Source organism: Lithobates pipiens, unplaced genomic scaffold (assembly GCF_037356315.1).
Source record: "Lithobates pipiens isolate NorthernLeopardFrog02 unplaced genomic scaffold, aLitPip1_a1.2 Scaffold_8, whole genome shotgun sequence".
Taxonomy (NCBI): Eukaryota; Metazoa; Chordata; class Amphibia; order Anura; family Ranidae; genus Lithobates; species Lithobates pipiens.
In genome coordinates this window covers 677,828,450-677,848,149 of record NW_027507903.1, presented here as the reverse complement: position 1 = coordinate 677,848,149, position 19,700 = coordinate 677,828,450, and the positions used below count along the sequence as shown (strand labels likewise).

Sequence of the window (19,700 nt, the reverse complement as noted above, 5' to 3'; positions counted from 1 at the left end):
CCCCTTGTTAAAGGGGGCTTCCAGATTCTGATAAGCCCCCGCATGCAGACCCCCACAACCACCGGCCAGGGTTGTAGGGATGAGGCCCTTGTCCCCATCAACATGGGAACATGGTGCTTTGAGGGGTCACAGACTCCCAAAGCATCTTCCCTATGTTGAGGGCATGTGGCCTGGTATGGTTCAGGAGGGAGGGCACTCTCTCGTCTCCCCCTCTTTTCCTGCGACCTGCCAGGTTGCGTGCTCGGATAAAGGGTCTGGTATGGATTTTTGGGGGGAAGTCCATGGCATTTTTTTTTTTTTACATTTGGCGTGGAGTTCCCCTTAATATCCATACCAGACCTGAAGGGCCTGGTAATTGAATTTGGGGGGAACCCCACGCATTTTTTTATTTTGTTTTATCAATGACTATACACACTCCCCAAGTACAAAATTTAAAGAAATATTACACTTTTATTGTTTCACTTTAAGTATTATTAAAATCACTGCTCCTGAAAAAACTTCAGTTTCTAAAAGTTTTTTTTGCATTGATAGGACCCATTAACTTGCATATTAGCCTTTAAAATGAGAACTTTTGATTTTGAACGTTCAGAGTCCCATAGACTTTAATAGGGTTCTAAAGTTCACACTACTTTTAGGTCTGTTCGCAGGTTCTGGTGTGAACCAAACCGGGGGGGGGGGGGGGGGGGGGGGTGTTCGGCTCATCCCTAGTGTTCAGACACAACAAGTCAAATATGTATGAACACATATAGTAGTGTTTTTATGCACACAAATATCACATACGTGGACATGCACTTATAGTAGGGGTGACTGCCATCACAAACTTCAAAGAGAAACTCAAACCAGGTTTTTTATGCAGGCCAAAATCTCAAGACTACTGATAATGTTTGACAAAAAATTATATTTTGGAAAACCATGAGAGATACCGGTAATTAAAAATCATTGGTTGATGGATGTATAATGTTCAGTAGTAAAATGTAAATATAACATTTTTGGATGCTATTTAAAAAAAAAATGCACAAAAAAATGTCTTTACTTTTATTTGCAATAAAGTTTTAATAATGCATATTTGGTCTGTTGTACTATTTTTTACAAGTTAGGTATATTACGATTGACCAGGTTGCAGGTTATATAGTTGTTGGTGTGGACATTTTGACGTGAATGTTCTTTGGCACGAATATTTACTTTCCGGGTTAAATGTTTTTCACACATGCGCAGTAGCAACCATTTGTTTTTTTTTACGGACGAAAAACGCATTAACCTTGCAATTTATCGTTCCTTCGGCAGAAGTTTTCCAAACATGCGGTTATTTTTTTCCCACAAAAACATCACTAACGATTAACGAGTTGTGCCCATTAACTTGCCGAAAAACGAATGAAATGTCTACAATATTCGGCCAATTTTCCGTATAGTGTATGGCCAGCATAAGACTGGGATGCCATTAAAGTTAATTTTTGTCTGTATAATTATTAATACACCTTTTTTTTCAATGTTTGATAATCGTGAAGCTGATCGCTCTATTTAGAAATCAAAGGACTTTGTCTCTGTGAAGAAGCTTCAGCAGTGTAAGCTCTGTTACATTCCTGTCTGGATGAGGCAGCAAGTAACACATTTTTTTAAATGTCAGAATTTCACCAAGAGATTCTATAAAGGGTGCAGATGTAGTGTTGTCTACCGTGTGTGTGAAAAGGGTTAACTATTCATTTGACCCGACTCAGTCATAACCCTTGTACATACGATCGGAGATTCCGACAACCAAATCCGTTGAATTTTGTCCGACGGATTTTGTCCGAAAATGTTGCATACACACGGTCGGACGAAGTTGTCGGAAAATCCGATCGTTCAGAATGTGATGACATTATTTCGTTACGACGGGACTATGTTCAGGCTAGTAGCCAATAGCTTTGATGTAGGAATTTGATCTGAGCATGCGTGGCACTTTGTCCGATCGGAAATTCTCTACACATGATCAGAGTATGTCCGATCAGAGCATTTTGTTGGAAAATATTTCCGGCAAGTTGGAAAATTTGGTCCGACCGATATTCCGACGGAAACAGTCCGATGCAGACCACACGCAGTCGGAATATCCGACAAAACGCTCAGTTCAGACACATTCCACCGGAATCTCCGATCGTGTGTACAAGGGCATAATCTCTCTCAGTCTACCAGTGCTTAGATTGTTGTCCTGCAAACTGGACTAGACATGTGCAAATTAGTTCATTTTCGTTTTCATTTCATTTGTTTTTTTTATTTTTTCAGAAATTTGGAATTCGGATGTTTTGGGAATTTTCACATTTCGATTTTTCGGATTTCCGAATTTCCGATTTTCTGAATTTCCGAATTTCCAAATTTCGAATTTTCGGATTTCCGAATTTTTGATTTTCCGAATTTTGTATTTACGAATTTTTCGAATTTCCGAATTTTGAATTTCCGAATTTCCAAATCTCGGATTATCGGAACTCTGAATTTTCGGATTTTCGGAATTCGGGAATTCAAAGATTTGAAAGTCCTAAAATTAGAAAAAAGAAAGAAAATCAGTTTAATTAATATCTAACTATTAAAATAAAGAGTACGAATTTATCAAAAGTTACAAATTATTTGAAATAACAAATGCCGCATCTAAACAAATGGAATGGAACAAATTAATAATAAATAATTAATAATAAATAATTAATAATAATAAAAAGGTTTTATTATTATTAGATCGTTACGTTCCATTTGGTTAGATGTGGCATTCCTTATTTCAGATAATTTAATTAGTAACTTTGGATAAATTCGTATTTGTTATGTTCACTAACAGACACATTTGAAAGGGAATTCCAATACCAATAATTTAATAGTTAGTTATTATTTAGAATTAAACAGATTTTCTTTCTTTTTTATTGATTTTCGAATTTCCGAATTTCCAAATTTCCGAAAATTCGGAATTCCGAAAATCTGAAATTCGAAAGTTTGGAAATCCGAAAAACAGAAATTCGGAAATTTGGAAATCCGAAAATCCGAAATTCAGAAATCCGGAAATTCTGAAATTCGAAATTTCGGAAATTCGTAATTTCGGAAATTCGCAAAACTCTGAAAAATTAAAAAATTCGGAAATTTGGAAAATCTGAATTAACGAATTTGTCAAAATTCGTTGAAAAAAGGAATTTGGAACTAAACGAATTGCACATGTCTAAACTGGACAATCTCTTCCCAGGGTGTGGCTGGGAGCATAATAATCAAATACTGCTGGCAGTAATGTGATCAGACAGTGGGACTAATACAATAGGAAGTGTATATCTGTGCATACCATCTCTGCCTCGCCATTAATGACCACCAGGTGGGCCCCCTTGTTCTCGCACTCTTTCTTGGAGGCGTTCCATGGTATTGAGTCTGAAGACAAGTAGTAACAGCTGAGTCCATTGTGTCTCCATCCCTCACTGCATAATGGATTAGAGGAGCCTGAGGGAGCAAGAAAGAGGATTGGGTGGGTGACGCTGGATTGTTATGGTTATAGCTGTATAGTTTAGCCAAGACGGTAAAATTATAATAAAAGTTAATCAGGCACAGCATGCAGACATTAATTTTGTGGGTGCAATGGGGGTACTCTACTACATGCCAGCATCCCTTTATCACTAAAAAATTGTAAATTTCCCTAATGGGATTTTAAAGGACACTTATTATCACAACACATTGATTTAAAATTATGTAATATGTTTATTAGTACAACATCATACAAAGATTTAAAAACATATAAGTACGGCATAAAATATTACTTTGTAAACGTCCTAGATCAGTGACGGTGAACTTTTTTTGAGCCTGAGTGCCCAAACTGAAATAATAAAGTTGGTTTTGTGTTGCAAAGTGCCAACATGGAAATTCATGAGAGAGGGGGGCTGAGCAAAAGAGAGGGGTTGTGAGAGAGAGTGGTGTGTGTGAGAAAGAGAGGGGGGTTTGTGAGAGAGAAAGAGGGGGTGAGAGAGAGAGAGCCGGTGTAAGAGAGATGCTGAGAGGGAAGGGGGGCTGAGAGAGAGAGAGGGTGTGAGAGAGATGCTGAGAGAGAGGGGTGTGAGAGAGATGCTGAGAGAGAGGGGGGAAAGAGAGAGGGGGTGAGAGAGAGTGTGGATGCTGAGAGGGAGGGGGCTTAGAGAGAGGGAGGGGGGCTGAGAGAGAGAGGGGGGCTGAGAAAGAGGGAGGGGGGGCAGAGAGAGAGAGAGGGTGTGAGAGAGATGCTGAGAGAGAGGGAAGCTGAGAGAGAGGGAGGGGTGCTGAGAGAGAGAGAGAGAGAGAGTGAGAGGGCTGAGAGAGAGGGAGAGGGGACAGAGAGAAGAGAGGGGGTGTGAGAGAGATGCTGAGAGAGAGGGGAGCTGGAAGAGAGGGGGGACAGAGAGATGGAGGGGCAGAGAGAGAAGGGTGTGAGAGAGAGGGAAGGGGACAGAGAGAGGGGGGGCTGAGAGGAGAGATAGACCTCTAGCTCTGTCCTATTCTGCAGTCCCTGCTCTGCCTCCCTGCCCCAGTCTTTGTCTACAGGTTGTCAGTGTATAATTGTGCCCGGTACCTGTCTCTGTCCTTGATCCAGGAGAGCTCTCTGCTCTGTTCCATCCAGCAGCTCCCTCACAGCCTGCGCCTCCCACCTGTCCTCGTCTTACGGGCCCACAGTCAGCCTGTTCTCTGGGCCTTACTGTTGAAGAGGAGGTTTGAGTAGTCCTAGCTCCGGAAGGCGCCAGGGAAGCTGTGCCCGCTGTGCCCCTCTTCGGCCGTCAAGTAATCAGTGAAGCTCTTCTCTCCCTCCCATGCTGTCAGGTCTGTAGCCTTCCGTGTGGAGGCTGTGGGGCCACCCACTCACTCGTGCAGACAGTATCCTGCACCTTGCCACTGCTTGTGGCCATGCTCTACCCGCCGTGAACCTGGACCCTCTCGCGTGACCATTCGTCATCACTGTCCTAGATGTTACAAATTAATTGATGTGACTTTTTTCACCCGATACATTTCGAGAGAAACTAAATCTCCTTCATCAGGGATGTTTGAAGTATCACATCTCCACAATACAATTTGAACATTCACTGAATTGTCAAAAGTATTGCGACACCTGCCTTTACACTCATATGAACTTTAATGGCTTCTCAGTCTTAGTCTGTAGGGTTCAATATTGAGTTGGCCCACCCTATGCAGCTATAATAGCTCTTCTGGGAAGGCTGTCCACAAGGTTTAGGAGTGTGTCTATGGGAATGTTGGACCATTCTTCTAGAACCGCATTTGTGAGGTCAGGCAATAATATTGGATGAGGAGGCCTGGCTCGCAGTCTGTGCTCTAATTAATCCCAAAGGTATTCTGTTGGGTTGAGGTCAGGACTGTCAAGTTTCTCCACCCCAAACTCTCTCATCAATGTCTTTATGGACCTTGATTTGTGCACTGTTGGGCAGTCATGGTGGAACAAGAAGGGGCCATCCCCAAACTGTTCCCACAAATTTGGAAGCATTAAATTGTCCAAAATGTCTTGGTATGCTGATGCCTTAAGAGTTCCCTTCACTGGAACTAAGGGAGGCCAAGCCCAACCCCAACCCCTGAAAAACAACCCAACACCATAATTCCCCCTTCATGAAATGATTGCCGGCCAGTCAAGTTCCTCCACTCCAAACTCGCTCATCCATGTCTTTATGGACTTTGCTTTGTGCACTGGTCCAAATCATTTAGTGGAGGGGGATTATGGTGTGGGGGTTGTTTTTCAGGGGTTGGGCTTGGCCCCTTAGTTCCAGTGATGGAAACTCTCAAGACGTCAGCATACCAAGACATTTTAGACAATTTTATGCTCCCAACTTTGTGGGAACAGTTTGGGGATGGCCCCTTCCTGTTCCAACATGACTGCGCACCATGTAGACCAAAAGAATTGGATAGGCTGCACACCCACACAAATGCATCGGTTCAATCAGTTTAATAAAGCATCATAATACCACTGGATGGGTACAGGTAGAGGAACGAGGCTGAGACGTTTAACACGATGTTGGTTTTGGCAAGGCATGTCAATTGTGTAAAAAACTTCAACCTCGTTCCTCTACCTCTGCCTGTACCATGCAAGAAGTTAGGGGGCTGTGCTAATGAATTGGCTAGTCATTTTTTTCTAGTAAGTTCAAGACAAATTTCAAGTAATAAAAAATGTTTGTGGAAAAGAAAAACACTGAAGCAAAATATTTAATTTTTTTTTGTGTGTGTTTTACCTGCATTTTTTAAATTGATAACAGGGTCTCTTTAAGAGCCCAGGAAAGTAACTGGAACTCCCACTAAGCCCTTGTACACACGGTCGGAGAATCCGTCGGAATGTGTCCTATCGGACCGTGTTGTCGGATAATCCGACTGTGTGTGGTATGCATCGGACTGATTCCATTGGAATATCCGTCGGATCCAAATTTCCAACATGTTGGAAATATTTCCCGACCAACTGGTTTGATCGGACATACTCCGATCATGTGTAGAGAATTTTGATCGGACCAAGTGCCACGCATGCTCAGATCAAATTCCTACATCAAAGCTATTGGCTACTAGCCTGAACGTAGTCCCATCGTAACGAAATTACGTCATCACGTTCTGAATGATCAGATTTTTTGACAACTTAGTCCGACCGTGTGTATGCAACAGTTTCGGACAAAATCCGACGGACAAAATCCGACGGACAAAATCCGACGGACAAAATCCGACGGACAAAATCCGACGGATTTGGTTGTCGAAATCTCCGACCGTGTGTACAGGGGCTTAGAGGAGGCTCAGCTTCCCTTTACACTGGAGTTACAGCATTGGGATGGACTTGTTGCAAGGTGAGGATCACCCCACACAACCCCCCTGATACAGGGCTCCACATATCATTTTGAGGTGAAATATTTTTGGATTTTTTTTCTGATCCTTTTTGTGATGCAAAAAGTACAATTATAACTATAATATAAATTATTGAGGTTTTTTATCTTTATCTGGACTTACAAAGGTACGATCATCAGTAGATGTATTGTAGATCCTTGGAGAATTTTTTGAGGAAATAATTTAAGATGAACTTACTTTTCTGGAGCGCTTCTGCCACTTTCCCCAAAAATCCCAAAATCCTTTGAATGTCGCTGGATAAGGAAGCTGAAATACACAGAATGTCAGGAGAGAGCTGGCATCATTTTATACCAGAGGTCTCCAAACTACAGCCCGCTACAAGATTTAGCCCGCAGCTAGGGGTTAGCGGTCCCTCCCATCCCTACAGTCTTCATTTCTATTCATCCTTACTGATTACATCAAGGCTTGTGATTTTTATGTTGCTGATGGCTATATAAATCCTGTATAATAATAATAATAATAATAATAATAATAATAAATAGTATTTATCCATCCAAATATACAGTAAATTGAGCAGTACATAATTACCAGTGACTTCATCTGTTAAATTATACTTCACGTTGGAATCTGAGAAAGAGAGGAAAACCAACATCAATTAGTATAATCAGGTTTATCATTATACACCTCTCTGTACTCTACATACATTCATTTTGGGTTCACATGGTTTCTGCTAAAGAGTAAAATCCACCAGTCTGAACTTTGATTTTAGGCATTTAGTCATGTGACCATATTGGGATTCTTGAAAAGCGGTTTCTACACATAATACAATGTTTCAGGATGGTTCAGGATGGTTACCATTCATGATCACCATGAAACATGGTAGACCAGGCAGGAGAAATCCTATTTGATAAAAGGTCTGCTTTCAAGCCCAACTCTAGTTTAATACCAAAATTAAAATAAAAAGCAAATGGATTGGGTTCCCCATTGATAACGTCATTTGTGACGAAACGTGTCTGGGAAGGCACGCAGTGACGCCACCACGCTGAACGAGGGGAGGACGGGCTCCCGAATGAATGCCGGCCGGCTTTTTGATTGTTTCCTTTGATGCGCTTTTTTATATGGATTAAATGTAAGTGCAACTATTTTTATTTTAATAAAATGTCCAACTGGTTTTACACTATGGAGGCTCCCTCCTCTTTTTGAGTTACCAATAGTGTTACTACCAATCTGAGATCGCTGATTGTGGGAGTTTCATGGGACGCTGCTGGATACAGGGAAAACTGATCCGTGAGCTTTTGGTGTATGGAAAGGGCACAGCTGAATTAATGATAAGGCTCCATTTGTGTTGTTTTCTGATAAGCGCATCCACTACTCGGTGATGGGCACCTGTTTACTGTTCTGTGTGGATTCACTGTGGTGACCTGAAAATAACTCCTACAAAGGACTCTATCCTATAAGCCTTGTTCTTTACTTTCAAGTTTATGAACTGGGGTCTTGAAGTTTTTCTTTTGGCATTTATTTATGTGAAATGAATTTGATTTATTTATTATTTATATGAATTGTATATATTAATTTATTTAATTAATTTATTTAATTTAGGTATTTGACATTCGGTTAGCTAAATGGGGTTTGTGGCGCAGCTTTAGAGCCATCTTTTTTCCAGTGTATTAAGTGTATGTATCCCACTTTGAGCTGCTGCCTCTAGTTTATTTGTTTTTTTGTTTTTTGATGTTTTGGCATCCTTTTACCTGAGCACAGTTTATTTTCACTTCTATCTCTGGATATGTCCCTTGCAGTAATTATAGTATGACAGTTTTCCAGATTAAATGATGTCCAGTGTCGCTTAACCAACTTCCTGTGAACTCAGGGTGTCAAAGACCTACCTCCGTGGGTATACCATCCATGGGTTCACAGGAGCATGCTGCTGAGAGCAGCACCTTGTCATTATAAGGTCTGCTCTCTGCAACATTCCAGATTCACCCAGTGCTGAGGACAAAAGAGGAACCTTAAGATCAGAACCTACTCTCTGCTGAGGACAAAAGAGAACCCATGAGGTCTGGCCCCAGTCACTGCTAAGGACAGAAGAGGACCCACCATGTAATGAACCAACCCACTGCTCAGGACTAGGGATGAGCTTCGTGTTCGAGTCAAACATACGTTCGACTCGAACATTGACTGTTCGTCTGTTCGGCGAAGTCCGAACATTTTGGTCCGTTCGCGCCAAATTCGTGTGGCGCTCACGGCCCACAATGCACTGTGATGGCGCAGTGCATTGCTGGCTCATGATTGGCCAAGCATGCACTGTGACCCCGCATGCTTGGTCAATCGCAGCGCCAGCAGCGAGGAGAGCCATGATTGGCCACAGGCAGGATGCCTGTGGCCAATCATAGCTCAGGCTGTGTAGTGCACGCCCCACACTATATAAGGCCGCCAGCGCGGCGGCCTTGTGTAGTGTGTTGGCGTCTGAAGCAGTGGGTGTTCTGTGTACCTTCAACACAGTACACACCGATCGTTTTCGGCCGATTTTCGATCTTGCTGTTGTGTAGTGGTTATTGTCTGCGTGCCCTGACCGCAGTATACACCGCTATATTCACCTCACCTATATAGCTAGTGATCTATCTTTTATAATAGAGCTTGCAGTCAGTAGTGTTAGGAGATAGTGTGTGCTGTCTGTGTGCTCTGTACCCAGTACATACCGCTATATCCACCTACATAGCTGTTCTCTATTTGAGCCCACTTGCCATCTGCAGGAGTTATTGGAAGTTGTGTGTGCCTCCAGCACAGCACAGTATACATCTGTATATACCCCTTTATCTCTGGTGTTCTATAATAAAGGCATCTGCAGGAGTTAGTGGGTGTTCTGTGTACCTTCAACACAGTACACACCGATCGTTTTCGGACGATTTTCGATCTTGCTGTTGTGTAGTGGTTGTTGTCTGCGTGCCCTGACCGCAGTATACACCGCTATATTCACCTCACCTATATAGCTAGTGATCTATCTTTTATAATAGAGCTTGCAGTCAGTAGTGTTAGGAGATAGTGCGTGCTGTCTGCGTGCTCTGTACCCAGTACATACCGCTATATCCACCTACATAGCTGTTCTCTATTTGAGCCCACTTGCCATCTGCAGGAGTTATTGGAAGTTGTGTGTGCCTCCAGTACAGCACAGTATACATCTGTATATACCCCTTTATCTCTGGTGTTCTATAATAAAGGCATCTGCAGGAGTTAGTGTGTGTTGTGTGCCTCCAGCACAATATACACTACCCAACTGCTGTTTTACCCAACTCCCTTCAGGCCATTACCATGTCTGGAAGGCCAGCAAGGAGAGGCAGACAGCCACGAGCCGATAAAAGAGGACAAGCAGGCTCTGTGTCTAGAGACAACAGTGCTGGTCGTGGACGCGGTGCATTGTCATCAGCACGTGGCCATGGGACACGCTTGTCCTTCTTTTCGGCAGCTGGACATGTTGAACCGCAACATGCCAACGACTTGGTAGAGTGGATGACCAAGCCCTCTTCATCCTCCTCATCCTCTCTCACCCAGTCTCAGGGTACTAGCAAAGCAGCTGCCAACGCATCGTCTTCCCTCCTCTCAATGTCATCATCAGTGACTCCTTCCCTAGACCCACCACGTCCTTCTGAGGAGTCTCCGGAACTCTTTGAGCACAGTGTTGGGTACATGCTCCAGGAGGATGCCCAGTGTTTTGTGGGCTCTGATGATGACACTCAGCTAGAGGAAGGCAGTAGCGTGAGCGCAGAGAGAGGGGATGCTCAAGAAGGACAGCAATCTGGCAGTCATGTTCCACAAGCTGCAGCATACTGCCAGGTTTGCTACAGCGATGAAGAGGGAGGGGATGATGAGGGCACTGACTCCACGTGGGTGCCTGGAAGGAGAGAGGAGGAGGAGGAGGAGGCACATGTCCAATGAGGCAGGATGCCCTCCGGGGACCAGCTTAGGGGCAGCACACCGACTGAATCACACCGCAGAGCTCCGCCTGTGCAGAGCGCTGCCTCTGCGCGTTATTCTAAAAGTTCTTTGGTGTGGGCCTTTTTTGAGACGAGTGCATCAGATCGCACCGCTGCTATTTGCAACATATGTCTCAAGCGTATCTCATGTGGCCAAAACATCAGCCGCTTGGGCACCACATGCTTGACCAGACATATGTTGACCTGCCATGCAGCTCGTTGGCAAGCATACCTCAAAGACCCACACCAAAGAACAAAGCGGACCTCTCCTTGCTCCTCATCAGCTGGCATCTCCAACCCCACTAGACCTTCAGTCCTCTCTGAAACCTGCTCTGAGAGGAATGAAGGTGTAGAATTAGGTGTGTCACAGCCAAGTGCTTCCGGGAACTCTGCTAGCGGTACACCCACGTCCGATTATAGCAGGCAAATGTCCCTGCCCCAGCTGCTGGACCGGCGAAAGAAGTTCACTCCCAGCCATCCACAAGCCCAGCGGTTGAATGCTAGCTTGGCTAAATTGCTAGCACTTCAACTGCTGTCTTTTCAGTTGGTAGACTCGGCCCCCTTCCGTGAGTTTGTACAATGTGCGGTTCCTCAGTGGCAGGTCCCCAAACGCCACTTTTTCTCACGGAAGGCGATTCCGGCTCTCTACCGGCATGTGGAAGGCAATGTCCTTGCCTCGCTGGACAGGGCGGTCAGCGGTAAGGTGCATATTACCGCTGACTCATTGTCCAGCAAGCATGGACAGGGACGTTACCTGTCTTTCGTGGCCCATTGGGTCACTCTTCTGGCAGCTGGGAAGGATGCAGGACAAGGTGCAGTAGTGTTGGAGGTTGTTCCGCCACCACGCCTCCAAAATGCTACTATTGGTTGTGACACACCTCTCTCCTCCACCCCCTCCTCTTCTTCTTCCTCCATGGCCTCTTCCAGTGCTCTGTCCTCAGAACCAGCGGTGCTCCGTAGGCGTTCCAGGGGCTACGCAAGTACGCAGGCAAAACGATGCCATGCCGTGCTTGCGCTGGTTTGTTTGGGGGACAGGAGCCACACTGGGGCGGATGTTTTGTCAGCTCTGCAGGGGCAGGCCGAGAGGTGGTTGACGCCACACCAGCTTAAGCCAGGAATGGTGGTTTGCGACAATGGCACCAACCTCCTCTCCGCCCTCCGACAGGGACAACTGACCCATGTGCCCTGTGTAGCTCACGTCCTTAACCTGGTGGTGCAGCGGTTCTTGGGCAGGTACCCCGGCTTACAGGATGTCCTGAAGCAGGCCAGGAAAGTCTGTGTGCATTTCCGCCGATCATTTAATGCCTGTGCTCGGCTGGCTGAGCTCCAAAAGGAGTTGAACCTGCCCAAGAACCCCCTTATATGTGACATGCCCACCAGATGGAACTCAACATTGGCCATGCTGCAGTGGCTGCACACGCAGCAGAGGGCCATCAATGAGTACCTGTGTGACTACGGCACCAGGACAGGGTCAGGGGAGCTTGGTTTTTTCTCACCACGCCAGTGGGGCATGATCAGGGATGCATGCACTGTCCTGTCACCGTTTGAGGAGGCCACAAGGATGGTGAGCAGTGACAGTGCATTCATCAGTGACACTGTACCTCTTGTCCACCTCTTGGAGCATACACTGCGTGGAATAATGGACAGGGCACTTGAGGCAGAACAGAGGCAGGAAGAGGAGGACTTCCTTGCCTCTCAAGGCCCCCTTTATCCAGACAGTGTTCCTGCTGTGCCACCCATCACACAGGAAGAGGATGAGGAGGAGGAAGAGGAGGAGGAGGATGATTGTGTCAGCATGGAGGTGGAGGCTGGCACTCAGCATCAGCATCAGCAGCAGCAGCAGCAGTCTTGTAGGGATGATTTACAGTCCCAAGAAACACGTGGACTTGTACGTGGCTGGGAGGAGGTAGCTGCGGATCATGTTGTCCTTAGTGACCCAGAGGACTCCGGACCGAATGCCTCAGCTAACCTACGCTGCATGGCCTCCCTGATCCTGCAAAGCCTGCGGAAGGATCCTCGTATTCTTCGGATCAAGGAGAGGGACCATTACTGGCTGGCCACTCTCCTTGATCCACGGTACAAGGGTAAGGTTGCCGACCTTATCTTGCCATCGCAGAGGGAGCAGAGGATGAGACATCTCCGGGAGGCCTTGCAGAAAGGTCTGTGCAATGCGTTCCCAGAGACTGGGAGGTTACAAACTCCTGGTCCTGGACAACGTGTTGCTGAGGCATCGGTCAGAAGGAGCGGTGGAGAAGGTTGCCGTCTGACTGATGCTTTCAGACAATTTTTTAGTCCGCAGCCCCAAGGTATGATCGGTTCCAGCACCCATCGCCAGCGTCTGATTTACATGGTGCAGGAATACCTAGGGGCAAGGTCAGACTTGGACACCTTTCCCACCAAAAATCCTCTGGCTTACTGGGTCTCTAGGATGGATCACTGGCCAGAGCTTGCACAGTATGCAATTGAGCTACTGGCCTGTCCTGCATCCAGCGTTCTTTCGGAACGCACCTTCAGTGCTGCTGGTGGCTTTGTTACCGATCACAGGGTGCGCCTGTCCACCGAATCAGTTGATCGACTGACCTTCATCAAGATGAATCAGTCTTGGATCATCCACAGCTACCAAGCACCTGAAGCTGATGTAACAGAATATTTTTTTTGAAATATCACATCCCTTCAAGACTGCCTATGCTGATGCTGAGTGACTGTTATGTTGATTGTCTATCCTCTTCCTCCTCCACTGATATGTTGGAAGAACATTTCTGGTTCTGGTTGATGCCATCAGCCCAATTTTTCTGCCCCTGTTTAACAGGGGCGCTTAAGTACAATTTTTGATGCAATGCTTTGCAGCAGGGCTAATTCCTGCAATCAAACAAGAGTATATGGGAGAGGTTGCTGTGTGGTGGCACCAGCACCAGTGTCTAAGGCCCAATTTTTCTGCTCCTGTTTAACAGGGGGGTTTAATTACAATTTTTGATGCAATGCTTTGCAGCAGGGCTAATTCCTGCAATAAAACTAGAGTATATGGCAGAGGTTGCAGTGTGGTGGCACCAGCACCAGTGCCTAAGGCCCAATTTTTCTGCCCCTGTTTAACAGGGGCGTTTAAGTACAATTTTTGATGCAATGCTTTGCAGCAGGGCTAATTCCTGCAATAAAACTAGAGTATATGGCAGAGGTTGCCGTGTGGTGGCACCAGCAGCAGTGCCTAAGGCCAAATTTTTCTGCCCCTGTTTAACAGGGACATGTAATTACAATTCTTGATATAATATTTCACAGGAGGGCCCCTTCCTGTGCCCACCCAGAGTAACGGTGAGGACTTATAGTGTTGTGGCACCAGCACCACAACCACCAAAGGTAAATTTTTCTACCACTGTTCAACAATGGCATGTAATTACAATTCTTGATATAATCGTTCACAGCAGGGCCCTCCAGCGCCCACCAAGAGTCACTTTGAGGGCTTACAATGTTGTGGCAAAACCAACACCTTGTTCCGCCATTTCTGCAGAGCATATAGGGCAGGCCCCTACTTTCAAACATCCAATTTACAAACATCTCCTACTTGCAAACGGAAGGAGACAACAGCAAGTGAGATGAAAAAAGATGGACGACAAAACAAATTATACAGTGGTGATAACCCTTCCCTATGTTTTCCAAAAAGCTTAAAAATAGTTTTTTTGACTGGAGCTACACTTTAAAAATGTACCAGTTGAAAATTACAAACAGATTCAACTTAACACAGCAAACCTACACAGTCCCTGTCTTGTTTGCACCGCCTGTATACTGCTGTTCTGAGTATATAGGGCCTGGGGGCCACACGCATTTCCTTTTTTTAATATGGGTACGGGGTTCCCTTTAATATGCGTACAAGACCTAAAGGGGCTGGTAATGGGCAGGGAGGGCTACCCATGCCATTTTTCTCAATGATTTTCAACCATATTGCAGGAACCAGATATAACATTAAAACCGCAAGCAGTTTTAAATGGTGTTATTTCCGTTTAATGTCATTTTGTGCAGGGACTGTTCTAAACACGGGTAACACGTGGCACTTCACAGGCATACTACAGACTCCCCCCAGGCACCATATTTAAAGGAATATTTCACTTTTTTTTTTCACTTTAATCGTCATTAAAATCAGTGCTCCCGCCAAAACGGCCATTTTTAAAAACATTTTAGGCATTGACCCATGTCCCCTGGGGCAGGTCCCCAAACCCTTTTTAGGACAGTATCTTGCATATTAGCCGTTAAAATTAGCACTTTTCATTTCGAACATTCGAGTCCCATAGACTTCAATGGGGTTCTAACGTTCGTACGAATTTGGGGTCCGTTCGAAAGTTCTGGTGCGAACCGAACCGGGGGGTGTTCGGCTCATCCCTAGTCAGGACCCACCCACTGCTCAAGATAGAGAACCCATGAGGTCAGGAACCACCCACTGCAGAGGACAGAAGAGGACCCATCATGTCATGGACCCATAATGTCAGGTCATATAATTTCCTGAGGATAAAAGGGGACCCATGAGGTCAGGAGCTACCCACTGCTGATGACGGAAGAGAACCCACAAGGTCAGGTGCCACCTACTGTTGAGGGCAGAAGAGGACCCATCATGTCACAGACCCATCACATCAGGATCCACCCACTGCTGAGGACAGAAGATAACCCTATCATGTCACAGACCCATGATATCAGGACCCACCCACTGCTGAGGACAGAAGAGGACCCCCTGAGGTCAAAATCCACCCACTGCTGAGGAAAGAAGAGGACCCATGAGGTCAGGACCCACCCACTGCTGAGGACAGAAGAGGACCCATGAGGTCAGGACCCACCCACTAATGATGACAGAAAATTACCAATGCGGTCAGGACCCCACCCCCCCACCCACTGCTGATGACAGAAGAGAACCCACAAGGTCAGGTGCCACCCCTACTGTTGAGGGCAAAAGAGGACCCATCATGTCACAGACCCATCACATCAGGATCCACCCACTGCTGAGGACAGAAGAGGACCCTATTATGTCACAGACCCATGATGTCAGGACCCACCCACTGCTGAGGACAGAAGAGGACCCATAAGGTCAGGACCCCCCCCCCACTGCTGATGACAGAAGAGGAACTGTAATGTCACAGAGCCATGATGTCAGGGCTCATAAACCACCCACTGCAGAGGACAGAAGAGGACCCATTATGTCATGGACCTGTAATGTCAGTTTTTTTGTTATTAAAATTCACCTAATTTGTTTGATATCTGGATACATTGTTCTACATAGGGATGAGCCGAACACCCCCCGGTTCGGTTCGCACCAGAACTTTCGAATGGACCCCAAGTTCGAACGAACGTTAGAACCCAATTAAAGTCTATGGGACTCGAACGTTCGAAATGAAAAGTGCTAATTTTAACGGCTAATATGCAAGATACTGTCCTAAAAAGGGTTTGGGGACCTGACTCCTGCCTCAGGGGACATGGGTCAATGCAAAAAAAAGTTTTAAAAACGTCCGTTTTGGCGGGAGCACTGATTTTAATGACGATTAAAGTGAAAAAAAAAAAGTGAAATATTCTTTTAAATATCGTGCCTGGGGGGTGTCTGTAGTATGCCTGTGAAGTGCCACGTCTTTCCCGTGTTTAGAACAGTCTCTGCACAAAATGACATTAAACTGAAATAACACCATTTAAAGCTGCTTGCGGTTTTAATGTTATATCTGGTTCCTGCAATATGGAAAAATGGCATGGGTAGCCCTCCCTGCCCATTACCAGCCTATTTGGGTCTTGTACGCATATTAAGGGGAACCCTGTACCCATATTAAAAAAAAGGAAATGCGTGTGGCCCCCAGGCCCTATATACTCAGAACAGCAGTATACAGGCTCTCCTCGCTGCTGGCGCTGCGATTGGCCAAGCATGCGGGGTCACAGTGCATGCTTGGCCAATCATGAGCCAGCAATGCACTGCGCCATCGCACACGAATTTGATGCGAACGGACTAAAATGTTCGGATTTCGCCGAACGGACGAACAGCCAATGTTCGAGTCGAACGTACGTTCGACTCGAACACGAAGCTCATCCCTAGTTCTACAAACAGACAGAGAGAGGCTTTGTGATATCTACATCCTGTTTGCACACTGTGGTGAAAGGTGGTTTGATGGGTAAGTGTTCCAGTGGTTGGAATAAAATAATCTTACTGATTGCTGTCTGGACTTTCTCCAGGTTCCTCACAGATGCTTGAATGCTCTGAACATCTCTGGAAAGAGAACCTGTAATGATAACAATGGTGGCTTATCTCAGATTACTGTGGCTCTACACCCCAATACACCCACAGAACATTACACAAAACTTCATAGGTGCCTGATAATATACAGTCAACTGCTAATAAAATTATACAAATGTAGTCACAAAAAATTTAAAAGTACAGCGCACGAGAGCCACACCCAGCCTATTTACAGAATCCACAATGTATAGGCAATAAAAAATCACTTGTTTCACAGTATAACATTGGCTTTCCCACCCTAGAATAGATACCTCCTTTGTTGTAGGCACATTAGATGACTTCAAGATCCTAGATGACAGTAGCAGGGTGGATCTCATCCCTTATGCCGTGTCCTTGCCTTACCCAGGTAACACATATACTACAAGATGGTTTATTGGATGGTGAAAGGTTGTTATATGCAGCTACCGTATATATCCTTTGTCCTTCCTAAGGATCACACACTATTGTGGGACAATAGAAGAGGGCTAATAGGAGGGTATCCTTTTTTTATGTTAAAGGGATAATCCCTGAGACCCCGCCAAGTGTTTCACAGATCCAGAGGAAGTGGAATATATGGAACCCATAAAAATGCATATTGACATTACCATTGAGACCATTGTACACTCACCATTCCTCATCTGTGACATTTCCTCACCAACACTTTTATCTGAAGAGGAAATAGAAAACAATGTCAGATAAGGTTCTTTAATGTTGGAGAACTCACATCAGAAAATACAGTTTAAAAAAATGAATAAAGACATGGTCTCTAGATTGCACAGACGTGGTCTGGGTGTTGTCAATCTTCATAGTGGTCATTATAAGGCCCCATTGAATCCCATTTCATCGTTTTGGAATTATGAAGCTGACCTGTCACATATACTGCATATTTTGCATATTTGCATGGTAGGTGCACCATTCTACTAATTTGTCAGTGTAACCCCTCCAGGTATTTATGACATCTAATGCCGCGTACACACGATCAGATTATGTGGTGGACTTGGTCTGGCGGACCAGAGTCCGCCGGACAATCCACCCGTGTGTGGGCTCCGGCAGACTTTTGAAATGAACGGACTTGCCCACACATGGAATAATGTCTGTTCATTTTGAACGCGGCTCCAGGTAGATGGAACTAGCGAAGGAAGTCAATGTCGCCGCCTCCATCAGCGAGATTGACACCTCACAAGCCCCGCACCTAGTATGGATTTAAAGGGGAACCCCTAAGCCGAAAGAACGGCATGGGGGTCCCCCCAAAGTCCATAGCAGACCCTTATCCGAGCATGCAGCCCGACCGGTCAGGAAAGGGGGTGGGAACAAGCGAGCACCCCCCCTCCTGAGCCGTACCAGGCCACGTGCCCTCAACATGGGGGGGTGCTTTGGGGAAGGGGGGTCCTGCGGCCCCCCCACCCCAAAGCACCTTGTCCCCATGTTGATGAGGACAAGGGCCTCTTCCCGACAACCCTGGCAATTGGTTGTTGGGGTCTGCGGACAAGGGGCTTATCAGAATCTGGGAGCCCCCTTTAATAAGGGGGCCCCCAGATTCTGGCCCCCACCCAGTCCCGGAGGATGCTGGGACTGTGATATCATAAGGGATGGGGTCACCATGTGACATCAGCCGGTGACCCCACCCCTTGTCCCTATATAAGTCGCCGCACAACGCGTCACCAGCATTAAGTCCGGAGAGAGCGTTGTGTCAACATCTGAAGGAAGAAGAAGAAGCAGAAGGCGGCGGCGCGACAGCGACAGAAGACCGGGCCAACACTAGTTAAAGAGCTGGAAGAAGAAAGCGGAGGCCCGACAAGAAGAAATGAAGAGCGGGACAAGACCCCCGAAGAGCGGGACAAGACCCTGAAGTCAGAAGAAGACCCCCGGACGGCTGCGACGAAGGAGAAAGCCGTGCTCCTCTGCTAGTAAAAGAGCTAGCAGAAGATAGCGGAGGAGTCTGGCGAGAAGACCCCAGAAGATGGAAGAAGAGAAGACCCCCGAGCGGCTCAGGAGGGGGAGCTCGCTCATCCCCACCCCCTTTCCTGACCGGCCGGGCTGCGTGCTCGGATAAGGGTCTGCTATGGACTTTGGGGGGACCCCCACAGAGTTTTTTCAGCGTAGGGGTTCCTCTTTAAATCCATACCAGGCGACAGGGCTTGTGAGGTGTCAATCTCGCCGATGGAGGCAGCGACATTGACTTCCTTCACTAGTTCTGTCTACCTGGAGCCGCGTTCAAAATTAACGGACTTTACTCCGTGTGTGGGCAAGTCCGTTCATTTCAAGTCCGGCAGGTTTTCCGCTGGAAAAGTCCGGTCGTGTGTGGGCAGGTCCACTCGGAAAGTCCGGCGGACCTCCGTTGCAAAGTCCGGCGGGTTGTCCGCCGGATAGTCCGATCGTGTGTACGAGGCATAACAGATAACACAATACCTCCCCTGATAATGCCCTCATCAGCTTCAGAAGGACAGAGCCCACTTTGTTCAGACATCATCCAGGGTCACCATTAGGGATGAGCTTCGAGTTCGAGTCAAACTTAAGTTCGACTCAAACATCGGCTGTTCGAACGTTCGTCGAAGATTGAAGATTATGGGCTGTTCCCACCAAATTCGAGTGGCGCGTCACGGCCCATAATGCACTGCATCATTGCAGTGGTTTGCTGGCTGATGATTGGCCAAGCATGCACTATGACCCCCATAAGCAAATAGAGCCATAATTGGCCAAAGGCAGGGTGCCTTTGGCCA

The 19,700-nt window shown here is 46.2% G+C and overlaps 1 protein-coding gene across 3 annotated transcripts in view; it reads right to left on the bottom strand.

Moving 5' to 3' along the window:
* The window catches only part of LOC143962015 (asialoglycoprotein receptor 2-like), a 99,875-nt gene that overhangs the window by 13,938 nt on the left and 66,237 nt on the right, over positions 1-19,700 (bottom strand). For all 3 annotated transcript variants that reach the window (XM_077471355.1, XM_077471357.1, XM_077471356.1), the window contains 5 exons: positions 17,609-17,647; positions 16,916-16,987; positions 7,372-7,410; positions 7,021-7,089; positions 3,287-3,438 (listed from right to left, as the gene is read on the bottom strand). In XM_077471355.1, the coding sequence (XP_077327481.1) occupies positions 3,287-3,438; positions 7,021-7,089; positions 7,372-7,410; positions 16,916-16,987; positions 17,609-17,647 (371 nt within the window). The remainder of the gene's footprint in view (positions 1-3,286; positions 3,439-7,020; positions 7,090-7,371; positions 7,411-16,915; positions 16,988-17,608; positions 17,648-19,700) is intronic.